Source organism: Pagrus major, chromosome 19 (assembly GCF_040436345.1).
Source record: "Pagrus major chromosome 19, Pma_NU_1.0".
In the NCBI taxonomy this organism is placed as follows: Eukaryota; Metazoa; Chordata; class Actinopteri; order Spariformes; family Sparidae; genus Pagrus; species Pagrus major.
In genome coordinates, this window is record NC_133233.1 from 16,056,963 (window position 1) to 16,077,954 (window position 20,992).

General features: G+C 43.4%; 1 protein-coding gene across 1 annotated transcript in view; it reads right to left on the reverse strand.

Moving 5' to 3' along the window:
- LOC141014726 (potassium voltage-gated channel subfamily B member 2-like) overlaps positions 1-11,113 on the reverse strand; it is an 85,682-nt gene extending 74,569 nt beyond the window's left edge. Inside the window, exon 1 of the mRNA XM_073488628.1 lies at positions 10,529-11,113. Within this exon, the coding sequence (XP_073344729.1) occupies positions 10,529-11,113 (585 nt within the window). The remainder of the gene's footprint in view (positions 1-10,528) is intronic.
- Between the last annotated feature and the right edge of the window lie 9,879 nt (positions 11,114-20,992).

Below are 20,992 nucleotides of genomic sequence, written 5' to 3' on the forward strand. Positions count from 1 at the left end.
TCTTGATGCAATTAAAGCCGACTGTATTTTACGCTCATCATATCACAGCGGCGCCTGCTCTGAAAATGACTGTGTGAACTCATTTGAACACTCCGCTGCACAATAAGAGGTAATTTCAGCGTCAGTGAGAACTATTAAAGCATTTGGCAAAAGTGACACAAACAGAAAATTACCAAAAACACTTCATCTGGGGGAGAAAAAATGGAGAAAATCATCCCCGGAGATAGAGCGTGCAAACTGAGGGCACTGTAAAGCACAAGCGTTTCCCTTACATTTGCATTTGGGGTTGGTTGTGGGGGCTGAGGTACCAGCTGCTCTGCCTCTCACACAGCCTGTATAGAGATGAATTGCTCCCTGGGTGTCGATAAGTCATCATGGCACACCATGGTCACCATGGAAACTACACAAACATGGCATTTCCGAGGAAACAAGTAAAATGAAGTTGATTACACATTTCCTTTTCTTTCCCTTCAAGAGCTCCATGAAGGGTTTTTCTTGGCCTCCAAAGGATATCCCCTTTTGTCAGTGAACATTCTCAATGAGCATCACTCGGTTTTGCTTCTGCTGCATGTGAAGCCGCTCAGTTTGTTATCTATGAGCAGCAGCGCACCTTCGTGCTGCAGCTATGGAAGGGCAAAGAAAGTGGAGACACCTGAGGAGGCACTTCTCTGACCAGTGGTACTGAATCATAAACATGACTGATATGGAGCCAAAAATGTAAAAAAAAAACCCCACCACAATGAATACCAATGCACTCTCATATCGCTGCCTCCGAGATGGAACGGTGAGCAGGGTCACAATTCAGCTTTCACCCCGCGAGCAAATAAAGACAGAGACGTGGAGGGGAAAGGAAAACAGCAGGCAGGGAGATGAGAGAGCCTTATAGGGAGAAACGGAGGATTGGATGAAAAAATGTGAATGTAAAGAGAGGCTGTGAATGCAGATGGGGTGGTAAACAGAGAATGGAGAGGAGGTGAAGGATATTGAAAGAGAGATGGCATGGGGAGAGCGAGGGAGACAACAGCGTGGCACCCACTGTCTTGTGGCACGCACAGAGTGCTGGCTCAGCAGTTTTAGAAGAGGTGTGCGTGCGTGTGTTTATGTGCGCTGTACTTACCGAGGGCATAAAGTGTGTGCATGCATGTGCAGAGATGTGGAAAACTAACTGTGAGCTGTGACTACATAGTGTGTGTTTGTGTGCGAGGGGGATGCACTGAAGCACGTAATAGAGACCCGGTGTTCATAGCATTTAGAATGATGACTCTTCTACCCCCTGTCCTCTCTCCATCTAGACCTCTTTCTGATGCCTTGGTGGACGAAGGGAAACGGCAGGAGACAGGGGGGAGCGGACCTCACAGGAGGCAGGGGAGAGGAGGACAGGGAGGAGATGAGGGAGGCAGCAGGAGGAAGGAACACATTAGCCTCTTACCCAGCGCGTCACTCAAGCTGGCAGTGCCAGCCAGCGCTGCCGATCGCTGCTGCTGGTCCACAGCCACTCCCACAGCCTTCAGTGGGATTTATGTCTTGCTCTGATGGTGCTTACACCGCGGGCTTCTTTCCAAATTTACATCCTTGGGATTTTTTGCATGCTGAACAGGCTTCATAGTGCCTGTTCAGGTGCAAAACAAGAAATGGGAGGCTATGGGAGATTAGTAATTCTTGTTTTAAGAGGCTGTAATTGTTATGAGTCTATTTACAACATACCACATGACGACCTGCATGTGAGAACCCTCTCACTACTACAGGGTTTGCTCATAACAACTACTCATTGTTTTTGTTTTTTCTGAGCCACAACTTTGTTGTTGTTGTTGTGGAGTTGTTGTTTCTTCATGTTTCCCTTTCCGTCAGTGTGTTTTATAGGTTCTTGTTCGTGTAAAAGATCTTAGAAAGCACCAACAGAAGAAAGCACTGCTCCTGAAATGCCTCGTCATTAGTCCCACCTTTAATTCCATGACTTTGTGACATCACCGGAGTCACACATTTGTGACACACTTTATGCCTAGAGGCTACTTTGGCACGTAAGAATTGATTTAGCACAGCTGCTCTGTTGTTGTTAGCAGTGTTGGCTCAGGCGTGTGCGAGGTGGCCAATCAATATTGTTGGGATTTGGACCGGTGGTGCGACAAAAAACAAGCAATTTGAAGCTCTTACCTCTGAGAAATTAGGATCTTACACACTGGATGAGTACTTGAAATAAAATATGTTCTGATTATCTTAGTCTAATAATATAGTAGTAGCCTTATTCATAACAGATTTATTCACTTTGGAAATGTGAGGGTGTATTCTGGGGATGACAGTGGAATCACTAATGAGACTTCAGCCATCAGGCTCCTCATACCATCTGGCCACTCATTAGCCTTGGCTTGTATTGGCCTTGTTGTTTCTACTAGACTTGTGTTAACGTGAGTTTTTCTTGTTCCCCTGAATCCAGTGATGCCTGTTGTTCTCTCCCCTCTCTATTCCTTCAACATACTGTGTATTAGTCGCGCCCCATGAGCACCGTTTAATGATATCTTCATTCATGAATCACTACGTGCATGGTCAAGTGCAATAAGCCTTCAGACAGGCCGGTGGGCTCTGCTGGGACACCACTGCCACTGAGCTGCATCCAGACTATAATTCCTTTGCATGCAAGTTCCCACCGGTAATCACGAAAATATTATATTTGTGCATAGCAAAGCAAAAGGAGGAAAAGACGATGGAGGTGTTTTTTTTTTGCAATTACTGCACTCGCCGATAAATGAGTTTGTTTGCAAATAATTAAAAATGTAGAACAGCGTGATTTGATCGGATCAATTTTAAAGGTTCACTATGTAGTTTTTGGGAACAAAATTTTAATCAGTCGAGAAAAGATCTTCATTGAATGAATTTTACACCTCAACAAACGAAATAAACAAACTCTCTTTGTTTTCATGACTGAATAAACTGAACAAACAAACTGACCTTAAAGGACAACACAACTTCATACTGTTTTATTTTGTTTATATTTGGTGGACCCTGCCACCTTTCCAGCTTCAAACAGTGTTCTGGGGACCTTGTTTTCCTCTGAGAACAGCTTGTTTATTCAGTTTGAAAAGTTTGTATTACTACCTCATTATTATTGTAAAGATTAAAATTCTGAGTTGGAATTACTTCTCCAGAACTATACAGTGCACCTTTGAGGGCTAGAAACATTGATAGCTTTCTCTCTTCAGTGACTTCCTTTGGCTCACTTTGAATGTTCCCTTTCAACCCTGTGGGTGACACTCAGATTCAACACTATAGCAGATCAATAAAGAGCTGCAGTGTCCTCACCTCCCCTTCATTTTAAATATGACCCCGGGATACCTCTGCTGTGGAACCAAAATGAGATCTAGTCAGCCTCTGAAATGTGAGAGATAATCTGCAAGAATTAAAAAATGCTTTTGTGTGATGAATTGTTGATTTAATGTATCCCCTGTGTATTATCTGCCACACATATATCTTTTGTTATTTCTGTACATATAGTGCGGGAAATACCAAATGCACTCACAGGATGAGTGTAAATGTCCTACAAATTGAGCAACACGATTAAATTTCATGTATTTTAAACTGATTTCTTTACAGTGAGCTGATAGCACAATGCTGGTAAACGTGCAACACGATTGTTATGAAAGTTGATATTTGCTGCTTGGTAACATAACTAGAAATTCAAACAACAGCAGCACAACTGTGGAGAGTGGAAAGTGCTCTGTCCATTGCTTACACCCCTCTGCCATGTGTTGTCCATATGAGGAAATTCATGTTTGGAGTGAGTAAATAGCAGAACAAACTGGTGAGTATTCCCTGTATATACAACAAATCAGCCACTTCTCAGGAAAACAATAGAAGGCACGCTTATAAATGCTTCAAATAAATCAAACAGCCACAGCACACAATGCATGAAACTGAAATCAGAGTGCATTTTGAAGGGGAAGTGAGAGAAACCTCTGCTTGTCTGTGCCCTTATGGAGATACCACTGTAATAATAACCGTTTCCGAGCTGAACCAAATCATTATAGAACTCCTTTCATCTTAATCCTTAGGTTGCCGGTGACTTATACAGAGAAAAGGGAGACAGAGGTGGACAGGGGTTACTGGGTTGAAGTGAGTCCTGGTACATCCAGATGATAAATGCTGCTGCCTGTGGACATGCAAGGACTATAAGAACTCATGCCACCTATAATCTAGGAGGTTCACTCTTATCTGATTATGATTGCGGGGTAAAGAGGATTTAGGTGCTGGTGCCTAAATGCTAGGCTGTGCTGATTAGAAGCCCGGTGGAAGGCTTATGTAACTACTGCAGGAGGGGAGAAGGTGTGCACTTCCTAAATGACAAACTCCTCTCCTGTAAAACATGCGGATAACTTCCTAAAGGCCAAAGCAGATAATGTAAAACAATGCATGCTCCTTCATGTTATCAGCCGCTCTGCTTCTTGCACACAGGCATCGCAATGACAGAAATAACTTAAAGGCCCATAATCACTACAATCTGATTTCAACAGTCAAGGTCAGCACCCAGTGGGAAGGCTTTTCACGAAATAAGCAAAAAAAAACTAAAATCCATTTGCTCAACAAGCTGGGAACATTTCTTCCATAAAATGCCGATGCCTATCGATTTAACCCTCTGAAGTCTGACCACAATCCATGCAGAGATGAGAGGATGAAACACAAGATAGCGGACCTGCTGCTTGAGTTTAACCCAAGGGGGGCACATACTGCAGAGAACATTTCACTTAATGCTGACCAAAGGCCTCTCCCTTTCCCTCTCCCCTCCTCCCTTCATCTTTGACTCCCCCACTTGTGTCAATACACACAAAAGGCCAAACGTTTGCTTCAGTGCTGTTAAAGCCTGGATGGTAATGGACGGATGGAGAGTAAGAGGCTGTCTGCAGTGATCTGAGACAACGGGCAGCCGGGAGTTAGAGCTCAGCTGTGTGCTAATTCAATTTGCTCCTGTCACATTTAAAGCTTTGCGTTCTTGTCACCTTTGCTGTGTCAAATATCCATGAATCTATAAATTAATCAGTGAAATTGCGTGTTGTGCACTTGTGGCTGCACTGCATTAAAGGGAAAGTTGAACCAAAAATCAAAAATGTGTTGTGATATTTATCCATCTAGATTGTTTTGGTGTGAGTTGCCAAGTTTTGAAACTGTTGGCTTCAGAAACGTCTGCCTTCTCTTGAATGTAATGGAACGAGATGGCAGAGTGGCTTGCCCCAAAAAATACATTTTAAAAAATTCAACAGCAATGTCTCTTTCCACTTACTCAAAATGATCCACAGACCTTTCACGTAGAAAACTATTTTTTTCTCCCCCGCTGAACTACACCTTAACAATGTACAGAAGGAGGCATAGTAATGGCGTCCTCCTCAGCCGAGCTTAGCTTATAAACAATCTACATGGATAAAAAGGAAAAATGTGTTTTTAATTTTGGGGTGAACTGTCCCTTTAAAACATTCAAAAGTGGTCTAAAACTAAAATGATAAACAAGGTGTGAAGGAATAACAGTTCAGACATCATGTCTGCGTATTTTGTTGTGATGTATCTACTGAAGTTAGCATGCTAACTGGCTAGCCCCCATCCACAGTTCCTGTGGTAGCACTGTAAACACTAGCATTCCCCAGGCACTCTGAACACCCAGTCTGGACTGCTAGCTTCACAGCTAACTGAGCTAACAAGCTATATACAGTATATAGTTGCCAGCAGTTAGCGGTTACTCTGGGGATACACTGCCCCCTATTTGTTTTGAGTATGATTTTATTTATAGGTGGCTGATTCTTACGTATTGCACCTTTAAGGCAGATAAATACTGCAAAATGAAGATTCACAAACACTGGCATTTGAGCTGTATTATGCTACAGCTTTCTCGCTTTGTGTCATCATCACCAACAGTGTCTGTGCTGGACTGACTTTGGCTGCTCCTGAGCGTGGGAGGACCAAACACAAGCACAAGTCTGCGCCCATGCAGGAGCCATTGCTTAGCATTCCCACTAGCTAGACTAGATTATTAGATAAAGGAAAGAGTGATGGTGCACATCCACATTAGGAGCAAGCACAAGGCTAGACACGGCTGATGTAGGGAGGGAGGGGGGGGAGAGAAAGAAAATCCAACTTGAAATGTCTGGCGAGTAGAAACATTGATCTCTTTAAAATGCTCTGAATCCTCGGCCATTATTTTCCACGGCTGCCCAGACTGAATGGACTCCAAAGTGAAGAAAACCTGAAGAGAGGAATGCTTTCTCTCATCATACTGATGGGTGTTTTTACAGCTTCAATACTTCATGTGACATTGTTAATATTCTGGAAAGCTTTGCAAATCAAAATAAAAAGATGCTGCCCTTGCAAACTATACCATACATATATTAAAACCGAGCACTGAAGGCATCCATGTAACAACTAATAGCATTAATTTATGATACCAGGAGCGCAGCCTGACTCATATGTTAATGTTGAAGCTCTCACTAAATCACCAGTTGTGTAGCAAAACGCTTGGTGAGCTCCTGATATTTATTACACAGTTTCTGCACACGGTCGTGCTAATCTGAACGTAGAAATAAATGCATTTGAGGCTTCTAATCGCGTTTCCCGTCACGCTGACAAAAGACACTTCCAGCGGAAAAACATAGGCATGTGACAAACTGCATTTACAAGTTAAATGCAGCGAGATGAGTCTTTGCGGGGATGATGATTGGTAGTTGGTGATACGTTTACACAGGAGAGAAAGCCACTGTAATTCAGACTCCTTACAGCAATCAAGCAATTTGGAAGTGGCCTCCTCATGTAAGTGTATTTGCTGCACAGCAACACCAGTGAGTCATTGTAAACAAAAGAGGGTCAGCGCAGCACAAATCCTTCTGGCTCAATATCAAGGATGACACGTTCTACTGGATTATTAGAAATTACAGCCTACAGTACGGAAACAAAGGCAACATCCCTCTGATATTTGAACACAACATGTAACATAATCTTATATCATTTAATAGCACAAAGCAGTTTATTACCAGTGGATATAAGATGTGGAGATATCAAACAGATCAGACAGGTAGCACTTAAAGGGTAACTCCACCAATCTTAAACATTCAAGTGTGTTTACAGGTCTTGCGGAGTACTACTGCATACGTGATAAAAGTAGTAAAAAGTATTTTGTGGCTCCAGAGGAAGCTGCATGTAATGTGATGAATTGCCTCCAGTGATGTCACTCAGTGGCTAAGTTGCATCGTGGGTAATGTAGGCACCAGGTTTTGAAAAGTAAGAGTATCTCTGGCTCTGATGTATCAGTTTTGATCATTTGTTTTTAAACTGTCCATAATGAGTCCAGTGTTAAAACAGTGCAATGCCTGACAAGCGGACTGTTTTTCAAAACCTGTCGCCTACATTACCCACAATGCATTTTAGCCATGAGTGACATCACTGGAGGCAATTTATCAGAATATATGTAGTGAGAAGTACTCTCCATGACCTGTAAACACACTTTAATGTGTAAAATTGGTGGAGTTGCAATTTAAAGAAACAGTTCACCCGAAAATGAAAAATGTGTCCTCACCTACTCACCCCCAAGCCATGGGAAAGTCAGGTGATGTTTCTCAGTCCACAAAACATTTCTGGAGCTTCGCAGCAATCAATTTTGGGATCTTGGGGCACAGTTCCCCATCCACTTCAGTTGTTTAGGAGAATGCTTTGAAGCTCCAGAAATGATTTGTGGACTATGAAACATAACCTGACTTGATAACAAATTCTATTTTTCAAACAAAGTTTCCAAAACACATCAGTGATGGAAGCTCTGCTTCTCAGGATATTTCAGCTGCGGGCTCCTGCAGGTGCACATATGCAGCACGAGGGCTTGCAAGAGTTTGTTGTGACATGAACTTCTCACTTTTCCCCCTGGACGCTCACCTGTGACAAGCCGAGTGCCAGATAGAGCCGGACACAAGATGACGGCCTGCCCCCTCCTCCTCCTCCTCCCCCCCACGCAGCCGGGGCACTCAACCAAAAGTCACGCAGTAACACAGAGAGGCCACTGCATTAGCCCGTGTCCTCTTTGTTTTGACCATTGCATTCATTATTCATCAGGAAAGGTTTGCACAGATCCAGCTCAGCATCCTGAGGCGTAACTTACATGCCTGCATCTCTTGCATCACTCTCTCTCTCTCTGTCTCTCTCAGGGCTTTCCTCTGGCCTCACTATCTTTTATGCCTCTTCTCTTCCTTCACTTGTGGCTTTCTTTAAACACAACTCGGAATCTTTCTTTCCTCTGTGCGATGTTGGATTAGTTTCCATCTTTTCCATTCTGCACATGCCCCATTGCTAATGAATGTAATCCTATCTTGATTGACCCTGCTGAAAAGGTCAGTCCTCTCATGCTTAACCTTTATTTAAGGGCAGAGAGGGCCATGGGTGCCACAAAGCAGCACGTTGGGCTCTAATATCTGATTAAGGCAGTGTGAGAGGTAAAAAGAGACAGAGAGGGAGAGAGAGAATATGTGTATGGCAGAGGACTGTGATTGCATTTGACAAAGAGCTCAGGTTGCTTAGTATAAAAGCACACGGCTGTGTACCAGCCTAGTAATGGCGTTTCCTTGGTCAAGGGCTTTCAAGGGTTCTCACTGCGCGGTGCGTGCCCCGTAAAAAGGCTTCCCTGACCTCGGGGAGCTGCCATCTGACAGTCCAGCAGCCGCGCGTTAGTCTATTTTCCAAACGCACTCTCAGCTTCGGATAACCTCAGCGCGTTCACAGGGGCAGAGCCATTACGGCCACGTTCACGTTCTCCTCGTGGAGCCCTCAGCAGAATGTCAATGCAACTTGAATTAGGGTGGGATTTCCCTTTAAGGTTTCACAGGCTTCCCCCACACGAGAGTGAACAGGTCAGCAATACTGGGAGACGCACTGAGGAGGTAAATCACTTTAAATATCACACAGCGGACCAAATTACCTCACTGCTGTCACCTGAGTTCCCCCTGATAATTTGATTCTTGTGATATACAGCTTCCTGAAGACAATTATTAAAGAGGCACTATGTAGTTTTGGAAGAATTTGAATATTTACAATCTTTATCAGAAATATTCATTTTATCCTTAACTGAATAAACAAGCTATTCTCAGAGGAAAATAAGGTCCCCAGAACACTGTCAGTCACTGAGGATCTTTCTCTTCTGATTAAAAATGTCTCCCCCAAAACTACATAGTGCTCCTTTAAGCTGATGTGGGACCCTTGTCAATCACAAGTCACCAGTTGATTCAGGGAAAAAACAAGCCATGCAGGGATAAAACGGGAAGGAGGAGCTGAGCCTCGTGTGTTCATTACCATATTTTTGCCATTTGTAAGGCTGAGCACTGCGCTGTAAATTTTGCACGAGGCACCGCGGCTCTGAAATTGAATCTCACATGATTTCCAAACTGTCTCAGCCAAAGTGAAACATTGTTCGCTTCGAGGGGAGAGGGGCTGCAACAATGCGGCACACGGCACATACAAAACACCAGGGTTGATGTTGCTTTGGTCACACACACACACACACACACACACACACACACACATAGGAGGACTGTGTGTTTATGATCCTCTGACATGCAATATAATCCCGGCCAACCCAGCCCCTGCACTGCCCGATGATGAGATCAGGATACTGGAGACCAAAGGTAAATTACCAGTGATTGGATTTCATCAAGGTTGACCTACCTAATTGAGGACTGAGCCGAAGCGGAGGAGGAGCTGGGAGAGATGTCATCGTTTTAACAAGGCAAGCCTTAATATTGCCACACAGGCGTTTGATTCTCTAAGACTCTTCATGTACAAATGAATGCGACTGATGCAGCAGTTTTCCAAAACATGTGGCGCGTGGGAGAGGAGCAGCGACTACGACCACCTCGGTCCGTAATCCAATCTAATAAACCTGCTCGAGGTAAATATAGTAAAGAGCCGACAGCAGTCACCTACATCCACAACTGCGCCAAACTTTCATCATCCTGTCATTTCGCTAAGTCACAGTCAGATCCAATCAGTGAGTAAGACTGACATATAAATAGCACAGGAGAAGAGACCTGTCACAAGTCTTTGACAGATCAGGTCTACGCTGACTTCCCCTGCGCAGAAAGCTATACTCAAAGCTGACGCACTCACCAATTAATTTGTCAAAGCAAATGGAGTCTAAATGTAGCTCCTGCAGTGATTTCACAACTAATTTATCAGTGCCAGAACTATACTTTACCATGTTTGCTTGCACGTCACCACATCTACTTCCACTCCTCACCTCCTGCTTTTTTCTTCTGTCACATCCACACAAAGACTTTCTCTATATTTAATTCATCCCTAACAACTGTTGCTACTTACGAGGATGGATGGCAGACAGATGGCACAAGAAAAACACCTGACGAGAGTACAGTAAACGCCTGTTTAAGATTCAGAACTGGTGAACTCATCCTGGTTTTACAGGTGGGAGTAGGCCTTTAATAAGTGTGCTGGTAATGTGTTATGATCCAGGCTTTGGATGCGAGATGGGGGCGGTGCGATCACACTTCCAGTTTCGGTTCCCTACCTTGGCAGCCACCGAGGAGCTGGGCTTCTCCAGGAGATCCCACAGCTTCTTCCTCTTGTCCGGGCAGCAGGTGTTATCAAACTCACCCTCTCCCTCCCTCTCCCTCATTGTCTCTGCCTCCCTCCGCAGCTCCTCATTCATCTGCTCTTTTTTCTGGTGGTAGCGGGCCTGGCAGCAGGACTCCAGGTAGATCTCGTCAATCCCCCAGTAGTCTAACTCCTGCCCGAACGAAAGGGCGCACATCTCCTCCATCATGTGCAGCTTGCCCGTGCGGTAAAAGTTCAGGATGGAGGTGAAGGCCCCCGGGTGCCTGTCGAAGAAGTATTCGTTTTCGTTCAGGCTGTAGTCATCGCAGACTTCCATCAGGGACTCGTGGGTGTTGCAGTCTCGGAGCTTGCCGAGTCGGGTTCTAGGTAGACGGTCCAGGGTCCGCCACAAGACCTCATGGTTCAGGCCCCCGACGTTAAGGCGGACTCTGCGGGAGCGGGCTTTGGTGCGGATGATGTCGATGGGTTCAGGGGGCATGGAGGGAGCGTTTCGGATGGTGGCGGGCTTGGGCCCCGCTGGTCCAAGCTTCTCAGCCATGGTGATGGGAGAGGAGACTTGTTGGGGACGATGCTACGATGACAGAAAAAAAAGAAAATAGAAAAAAAAAAAAATCTAAAAAATTTGAATTATGTTGGATCCTCTTTAGGGAAGTCCCGCCATGGCTGAGAAGACAAGAAGAGAAGAAGAAAAAGTTAATCAAGATGTTTTACAAAATTTAGCATCTATTTTAATGGTGCAATATGTAGATTTGGGAAAGAAATTTACATCAGAAGAGAAAGATGTTCATTAACTAACAACAAACTAAGCAAACAAATGCTCTTTGTTTTGCTGACTTAATAACAAATCGTTTTACTTTGTTTATATGTGGCGGACCCTGCCACCTTTCTAGCTCCAAACAGTGTTCTGGTGACGTTATTTTCCTCTGAGAACAGCTTGTTTATTCAGTTATGGAAAAAAATAATATTTCTGAGTTTGTATTATTACCTCATTAAATTGTACATATTAACATTCTGAGTTTGGATTTCTTCTCCAAGACTACACAGTGCCCCTTTAACGCTCTGTTTTGGATGCGCTCACCTGGTACTTCAAATTGCCTGTCAAAAATAACAGCCGCTGCACCGTCCTATTGACCCATTTCATCACATTTCTAAGGTGTTAGACGGAATCAATGATTTTGTTTTAACAGTCAATATGGCTGCTTTGCTTTGCTCTCCACTCAGGCAGTGTTATGGCTGTACTAGTGAGGCAATGAACTCCTGCTGGAGCACTACTTTCTATGCAGCCCGTGGTGGAAATGGGACTCAGTGGCAGGTCAGGAAACAAATTAACCGAAGGAAGCCATGAAATCCATTGATGCGTTCTGACTATTTGGATGGAGGAGGCAATTTCTGGAATCTTATTTAACTTGCCTTTAAAAAAAAAAAATTAATATATTTTCCTTATATCTGACGTTTGGTCATTATAATCACATTTTGTGACTAATGTAGAACACTTGTGTAGATTTGTCTTATTTTAACAGGATTAAATGCCACTTCTAGTTGGATAAATCCTGAGAATAATACAAAAAGTTGTAAACATAAAAGTCTTTAATAATTCATTGAAGCTTTTCTTCTCTATCATCCTAGTACAGGGTTGAAATAAGCCCCTGAATGCAACAGTTTTTAGTCACATTTGCTAGAAAGCAGCCTGCTTCAAATGGAACATTGTGAGTAGATGTGTGTATGAAGGGATGTAAAGCGACATCTCGATGCTTGTTCTGCAGTCCTATAAATCCAGAAACACTGCGTACCTGTTACCCTACAACCTGTGCTGTGTTCTGCACGGTTTTCATCATGCAACCATGTAAATCAGCCTCTAAAATCTGTGCTGGAAACGCACGAATTGTGTTCTGACTCTGTTTGAAGTCGCATCCAAATTCTTAAAAAAAGTCACAGAGAAACAGCCCCTCTCACCTTGCCGTGATAAACCACCTTTTGCATGCAAACTCCTCTTGTTCCTGAGGGAGCAGGGGATGAAAAGGGAGCCGGGATCCCCCGTCAGTCAAGCGGCCACGACCGAGGAGAGCACTCCGCGGACGCCGCGCACTGGACGCGCGTCCCGCATTTTGTTGGAAAGCGAGTCGCGAAGAGAAGGAGGAGGAGGAAGAAGAAACAAAAAAACAAAAAAAAAAGCCTGAATGTCCTCCTCTAGGAATGATCACAGGAACGGAACCAGCGCTGCTTCGCCATCGGAACACAAGGAAAAGAGTCCTGCCTTCATCCCAAAAAGCTTGCAGCGTGCTCGTTGAGAGAAGACGGGCTCACTGAATCACTGTGCTGCAGACGTCGTGCGCGTAAAAGGCAACGGGAAGGAACGGGATAAGCGAACTGCGGAGTGTCCCGCTGTACACTACATGAGGAGGAGCGGAGGGGTGCGCACGGGCTGCACCACATCCTAGAGGTGAAAACCTTAATGCAACTGGGCAGCAGATCACATTCTGTGGCACCATAAAGAGACTTTAATGGAGATTTTTTTATTTTTTTATTGTTTCACATCAATGGCTATCAAGGCATAGAGCTATAATACAAACACCACATCCTTTATCTCATATCCCAGGAATCACATTACTATCAAAGGCCCCTTAAAGGTTTGGGTTTGAAGTGTTATTTCAAGTGCAGAATTTGCCATGGGCGACTTTAAGTGAAGTGACCATGAAATGTTATGTTGCTTCTGACTGCGAATGCACAGGAGAGCCGTTTACTCTGCAGCCCTGTGAAGAATCCCCTCTAAAAACTGATGGAAAATAATATGTTTGTAGCACAACAAATTGCCCCCTCACGCACCCATTAAAAACAAAACAGCCAAAGCCTTAAAAGTAAGTTTTAAAAGTAACAGCGGAGATGCTCCATTTGACCCCTGAACTGAATAAACAAAATGTTCTCAGGGGAAAATAAGGTCCCCAGAACACTGTTTGACGCTAGAAAGATGGCAGGGTCCGCCACATGCAAACAAAGTAAAACAGTATGAAATTGTGTTGTCCTTTAAAATCAGTTTGTTTATTCATTTTATTCACTCATGAAAAAGAGAGAGTTTTGTTTATTTAGTTTGCTTAGGGATAAAACAGTCTGTCAGTGAAGATCTTTCCCTTCCTCACCAAAACTACAGAGTGCACCTTTAAGCCAGGTAATCAAAACCCATCTTATCTATTAGCTATCAATATGTAATGATCTCCCCGCTCCCTGGTCTTAAATGAATAAATAGAGATATTAAATTATGTATCCTGTATTATCCCTCGGATCGTTACCTACACCGCTGGACTGTTCTCCTCTCTATCCCTCACTCTCCGTTCATATGAATAGTGTTCAATACAGCAATGATACTCCCCCCATAGAGCCATGTGTCAGTTCAACATTTCTCCTGAGCCAAGCGTTTTTCCAGAAATTTGATTATACACTGCATATGTGTAATTGATTTCCTTGCCGTGTTCCTTCCTTCCACTGACAAGTGATCAATAATGCTGCATTGACTAAACGGAGCCTTTTGTGTGCACGTATACTATGTCTTAAGTGTGTGGGCTATGTTGTTTGAAGGTTAAAGGCTTTGGCACTGTCCGGATGTCACACAGGGGTCTGCCTATGCACAAATTATGTACAGTAATCTCACATCATCTTTATGGCCGTCACATATGGACCTGATTAATTATTTGTGTCTGACTTCAGCACTCTGGCGGTCGAGCACACGGGCTGCCTCCATTTCTTTGCCATGCAAATTTGATTTGAATATGCCAGGATGGTTACAAGGGGTGTGTGAGATTATGCGTGAAGGTGCAAAAATTCAGCTGAAGTGTAAACCCACCATGGTTTCACCCACTGGCATCTGGACTACCGTTCTGAAGCCTTGATTTTGGCATGATAACTGTCACCATCTTAGTGTTTTGGCGGCCGGAAGTGACCATATTTGGATGAGAGGGTGGAGCTTAAATCGTGAATATCAAACATGTTCGATGTTTACGATTTAGAATCTGCGTGATTAGTTAATTACTTTCCGAGCCAGACCACAACAACCAATGAGAGTCATCCTGGATCAGTTCTACACATTTTAGCCTGTGAGGCTAACGTTAGTTAGCATACAAACTTAAAACTTTCACCACCAGTTCTCGCTTAATAATAGAAAACCTGTGTTGACCTCGTTTAGTCGTCTGCTTTTTAGTTTTTTTTTCTGAACATGCATCTCCACTTTGTTTAAGTCTGCTTCCCCAGATCCATGAAGCCAGAGCGCTGAAGCCACACCCCTGCTGCTGCACATCGGTGTTGGCTGTTTATTCGGTCTTTATATTGTCCATATTGTACCAAATTTGACACTGCACTTCCTTGGATCCTCAGCAACAAACCTGGCTAGTGTGAAGGTGATTGGATGAACAGTTCTGGAGATATGCGAATCACAAACAGATGCTCAGAAATTTGACCTTAATTTACAAAATGAACATCATGCCGTGTTGAAGAAGACTTGAAACTTGTCATTGAGACCATAAACTCATAAGGAAACTGTTAAGTCAGGTAATAAATCAACCAGTGGAGTCGCCCCTACTGGCCATTACAAATAATGCCGTTCCTAAGGCACTTTAAGGCACAGCTCCATCCATCCATCCTTTAAACAGTCAGTGGTTGAAGCTTTTTCCAACAAACACAATGTTATCCATGATGGCATCAATTTGTCAGTGTTCAGGACTGGAATGTTGAAGCATAACCCTGACCCCTAATTGACAGACGTAAATTATTCTCTCGAAGACAAAACCGCTGATGACACAGTCGTTAATTACTTAGGGTACAGAGAAATGATTAAGGGCAATTGACTGTGTCCCCTCTCATTAATTATCACCAAAACTGGCAGCCAATCAGCTATCCTATGAGTCATGATGTGTGAGGTAGCAGCAGTGATACAAAATAAGAGCAGCTTTGGTTGGGCACCACAGCTTCTGAAGCAGGCAAGTGTGTTATGAGGAGTAATATCATACTTTGTGCAGCACAGCCTTCCAGCTCTGTACTAACACCACCTGCATGCACGGGTACTCCAGGGAGTTGAAGCCAGCCTGCGTCCCACCATGTGGGCGGAATATCTCCAGTTAGCAGCAGCTTGATATCTGTAATTACTAACTTTCAATATAGAAATCTGTTGATGCACTGCAGGTTAAAAAAAGACTGCAAAATGTTTTGGTTTTTTTTCTTCCCAGAGGGTGTTCATAGGGATAAGGTTATACAGGTTTTTTTTTAATTTCTGTGTACTATGTGGGCATGTGCGCTTGTGTGGGTTGTTGCCATAGCAACCCAAATTGTAGCATCATGCTGGAGAAACACTTTGGGCCATGGAGCCAGATAGACTTGCCAGCTAGCATGGCTGGCAGTGACTAAATCAACTGTTTGGTCAATTAACCTTTGCTGTCTGTATTTATCAGAATATATTATACACCCTGACAGTGATAATGGAGACTGAATGCCACGCAGAGGCTTTAAACAACGAGTGAAGAATGTAACTTATAAAGAAGAACTCAAAGGTGAACAGCTGACCTAACTTAACAGTCAACTCCAGCTTCCCTCTCTGTGAGCGTGTTCTCATCAATCTCAGGACCGAAAAAAGAGTTGACTGACTACACCGGCTGCCTCATCCCTGAGCCGTCACTGCCTGCTGTATTTTCCCTTTCCAATTTGTCATAAAATGTGTCCACTTCATCATCCAAACAACGCTGTGGACACACTCGTAATCCACAGCTCGTGCTTCTGACGCTGTCAGCACATGAGAGAGAGACACACACACCATCATCTGTTCATAACGCCTTCATTAGAGAGAGCAATGCACATATCATTTACAGCGTCCCTGTAAGAAGCGCATAGATAAAGAATATGCTGCTGCGTTGGGCTGTTAAAGCATGAATACATGCATGAAGAAAACTGCGCATTTAAGCAAACAAGCCATGTTGCCTTGTGTGTGAAATGGGTCTGTGTGTGGTGGGAAGAGACAGAGGGAGAGGAAGAAATGTGGATGGCTGTAATTTACTGTGAGCTTCTGCAGGAGGGGGAGAGCAGAAGTCACATTCAGTTAGATTACAATAATAAGCACTCAATCAATGTGGGACCTCTTTCTATTAATAGAAGAGATTTAAATACTTGTAAAGAAAAAAAACGACATAGGTGGACAAGGTTAAAGGGGCACTGTGTGGCTTTTGGAGAATAAATTCAAACTCTAGTATTTTAATGATACTAATAATACAAAACTCAGACGTGTTACTTTTTTACATAGCTGAATAAACAAGCTGTTCTCAGAGGAAAGTCAGATCCCCAGAATGCTGTTTGAAGCTAGAAAGGTGGCAGGGTCCGCCAAATATAAACAAAGTCAGCAGTATGAAATTGGGTTGTCCTTTAAGGTCAGTTTGTTTATTTAATTTGTTTAGAAATACAAAAAAAAAATCAGTCAATGAAGATCTTTCTCTTTCTCCCCAAAACTACATAGTCCCCCGTTAAAAATGCATTTGCTCTCTCCCACTGTATTTTTCTTCTGCTGCCTGCTGCCAGTACAAGCCGAGAATAAAACGTCCTTTTCGGCGGTGTCATTTATTATTATGTGAAATTCAAAGTTGAGGGAGGCCCATAACTGCCTCAATGTGAGGCCACCAACTGTGAATCTGAAGGCTCTGTGAGTACAGTGCCGTTTGTGTGAATGTGTGTGGCGCTGCGTCCGTGCGTGCTCGCGCGTGTTTTTGTCAATAAGAGGGAGGAGACACGCCATGGCAGCAGCCTGTTTATTCTCTTTGGCTATTTTTAGCTGCTGGCCATGTCAAGGTCCACACAACCACATCACCCACCCACAGTGGGCAGCAGTGGCCTTCAGTATAATGTTCTGCCGCAGACCAGGGTCATTAATCTAAGTCGTGTCTTCATTCATCCCACAAACACACCTGTTCACCTCTCATGCTGCCAACAACACTTAACATGTCGAAAATACACACAAGACAATGAACATGAAGATGCTTTGGTATTTTGTTGTGCAGGATACGACTACGGTACGCTGAGTGTCCCAGGGGCTCGTTGGTCCGAGTCCCTACCATGCAAGCGTGCGTCACTAAATTCTGGTTCAGATCCAACCAAGGACCTTCACAGTATGCCATCTCCCTCTCTATCTCCATGTGTTTATTGTCGCTCCCTACTGCCATCAATCAAAGCGAGGCAACAATGCCTTAAAAACAGCCTTTGAAAACATACACCCTGTTTTCTTGGTGTATATGTAGTCCACAGCACTCCCAGCCACCGCTGTGCTGCTGTTAGCAGGGGACAAACAAACATGATTGATCACTACTCCTTCCAGCCGGTTATGTTTGCATAATACATCCAGGGCCACGGATCACTAATTGAATGGGCGTTGTTTTGATATTGTTATTGGGATGTCAGCTGCAACTGCTGGTCAACTACACTCACAGACATGTTGTCCAGCACAGCCGAACACACTGCCACAGGCAGACAGGCAGGAGCACAAAGGTTCATGTTCTCATTTGGTATGCGTTCTGAGTGATCCGATCACAAGTGGACAGCTGTAACTAGTGTTGTAGTACTCGAGATCGGTCTTGGTCTCAAGACCATTTTTTGAGTCTTGTCTTGGAATCGAGGGCATTTTTACTCGGTCTTGTCTCGGTCTCGGACTGGGCGGACTCGGGTTTTTTGAACAAGACCGGTCAAGACCACCACTGATAGGCTTTTTGTCCATGCCTTACTGATAAGAGTGAAAAAGGACCCTCTCAAAAACAACTAATAACTTCAAATCATTGGTAGTGTAAAGATTTCCCTGACCTAAAAAAAAAAGAAAACTCACATTTTGATGTTTTGTTATGATTTTCCTTTGATATATATGGTCTTGTCTTGGTCTCGACCTCTAAAACTCTTGGCCTTGTCTCGGTCTCGATACTCTCTGGTCTCGGTAATGTCTTGGTCTCGGTTGGTGCGGTCTTGACTACAACACTAGGTGTAACACTCCAATTGCAGACGCATTTGAGATCCGACCACTCAGACCACAGTCGGAGGTGGTCTGGGACACATGTAACCACATTCTTTTAGCAGTGTGTACGCCACAACAACCATCATGGATTAAAAACGCTGTCTGATTTCCATGTGGTTCGCTGCAGTGTAAATGACGTGTTTGAGCTCTCTTAACCTGCCAGTGTAAGCAGCAGACGTTTGTTTCAACCAACCATTGAACTAGTAATGGCAATATCCCAGACGATATCCCTGACAAGAAACGTAACAAACTTTGTGAAACGACTATGGCAAATTCTAAATCATAGGTGCCTTCGTGTAAATTCTGCATTAATTACAATACATTAAGATGTTTCTTTCCTTGCAAAAAAGTGTCTGTTTTCAGTGTGTAAAGTGCAACGTGTCTGCTTCCGTGTCTGAAGTGCGTTGTACCTCCCAGCAGCTGTTTGAACATACTGTTTCAACTGACTTCACCATTTACACCAAATATATTAAAGAATATAACGTATCGATGGTAAACATGTGAAATTTTACAAGTACAGTAAGCAGTAACTAACACAGGCTACTTCTTTGTCATCTGTGGAAAAAGTCACCAGACTCCTTTAACAAAATGCTCAATTTTGAGACTTGTTGCAGTAGAAGAAACTGTATAAACTTTATGAAATACTGCCTACAAACATTCTTAACTATCTGGGCCTACTTGTTAATTCGGCAAATGTTATATATGAAATATTTCCTTCTTTGTGTAATAAAAACGTTGTATTCATTTCTTCCAGTGATATAGGTGTACATTTTCATATAGAGCGGGAAAGTGAGATCCGAGCACATGAGGTCAATCAAGACACATGTCCAGATGCATTTAATACAAGGTGCGAACTGACGGCCTCGAAGCTGTCCACTTGTGATTAGATCACTCATGTTAAAACCGAAAGTGAACAGGCTCAAAGAGGCGCTTCACTCTGCTTTGTCTCTACACCTCCGCATCATTGTTTAACAAATATAGAGTGCCACATCCTTTGCAGCACAGCTCCGGTGTAACCTCCAAATTCCAGGAGTTTGTGCCACACTCATCAGCATTCATCGGTGTGAATAACGCCGCCTTGCAGGAGAGATGAGATGCTCAGTGCTGCACTTTTAACCCAAAGTGCTTGTGGCAGCATGATAATGTGAATATAATGCACTTGGTCTAATTGCTGAGAAAAACACCCAGCCCGGCAATTTGGCCTGCTAACTAGTGTCAAGAGTTGTCCTATGAGAGTAAGCGTTTATGTAATCAGGGCAGGTGTGGCACCTCCAACGTGTTCCAGTGATCACTGTGAGTTGTACATTGAAGTGAAAGACAGGGAGGAGAGACCGTGGTATGAATAGCAATGAAGTCACTTGCAGTGTAGCTGGCATATTAGCTGAGCTCGGGGTGGACCATTTAGTATTTCAGTCTGCTTCTGACTTGTTGAGGCTGAAAGTGCCATTTTTATGTTCTGTTTTCGTCCAACACACAACACCCTGCACCTGATATCGAAGAGAGTTTGTACTTTATTGCAGCACACATCTGAAACAAACCAGTTAGTAAGGGATTTTTATATCCCAGGCGCTGCTGTCTCTTTCACTGTTTTCAGATATCTCACTGTTTTCCATTAGAACAAACCAACAAACCTCCATTCCGGCCTGCTAATCTATGCAGATCGTTCCTGCACATCACTTATGCTGATGTAGCACAAAGGCCTTGTTTATGCCGCCATAAGTCAGAGAGTTGCATTGATACTGTTGTCAGTTGTGTAATTGGGTCCACAGGTAGTGTTACGGTGTTATGAGTCCCTCTGCGAAATAATGTGAAAGATTAATCATTTGGACAGGAAACCAAAACTTGCCCACTCCTGGGAGGGATATTGTGATGGGGGAAATTCTTTCCTCCGCTCACAAATGAACACAGAAGAAGAAGAAGGAGGAGGGAGATCTATTTAAATTGGTGTGTAACACTGACTGTGTTTGTATATTTTCACAAATTGTCTTTATCTTAAAACCAGCAGGATTGATTAAAGTAATTGAGAAAATCCAAAAAGAGTTTTTGAGCTTGTACTGTGTTGTTAGTAAGAAAAATGTATTAATGTAACATAAACAGGGAATGAATGAATGTTACGATTCTAGCCACATATTGCGCTAAGGAGGTGTTATAGGCCCCTGGATTATTGATACTGTACTTGACCGCTAATGTGTTGACCACTAAATCCAATTATGTAGCCTTTAGGGGAATATTCTGTGTTGAACAGCTGGAAAACAACTTTTAATACATTGTTTGTCCATTTTAGGTTTGTTTTTATGTAAGTTCTTGTGGGGCTGTTTTTCCTACCTGTATTAGGTGGGGTTCTTCTCGTTCTTACAATTCAATGTTTGATCTTCACTGTGTAGAACGAAATATGTG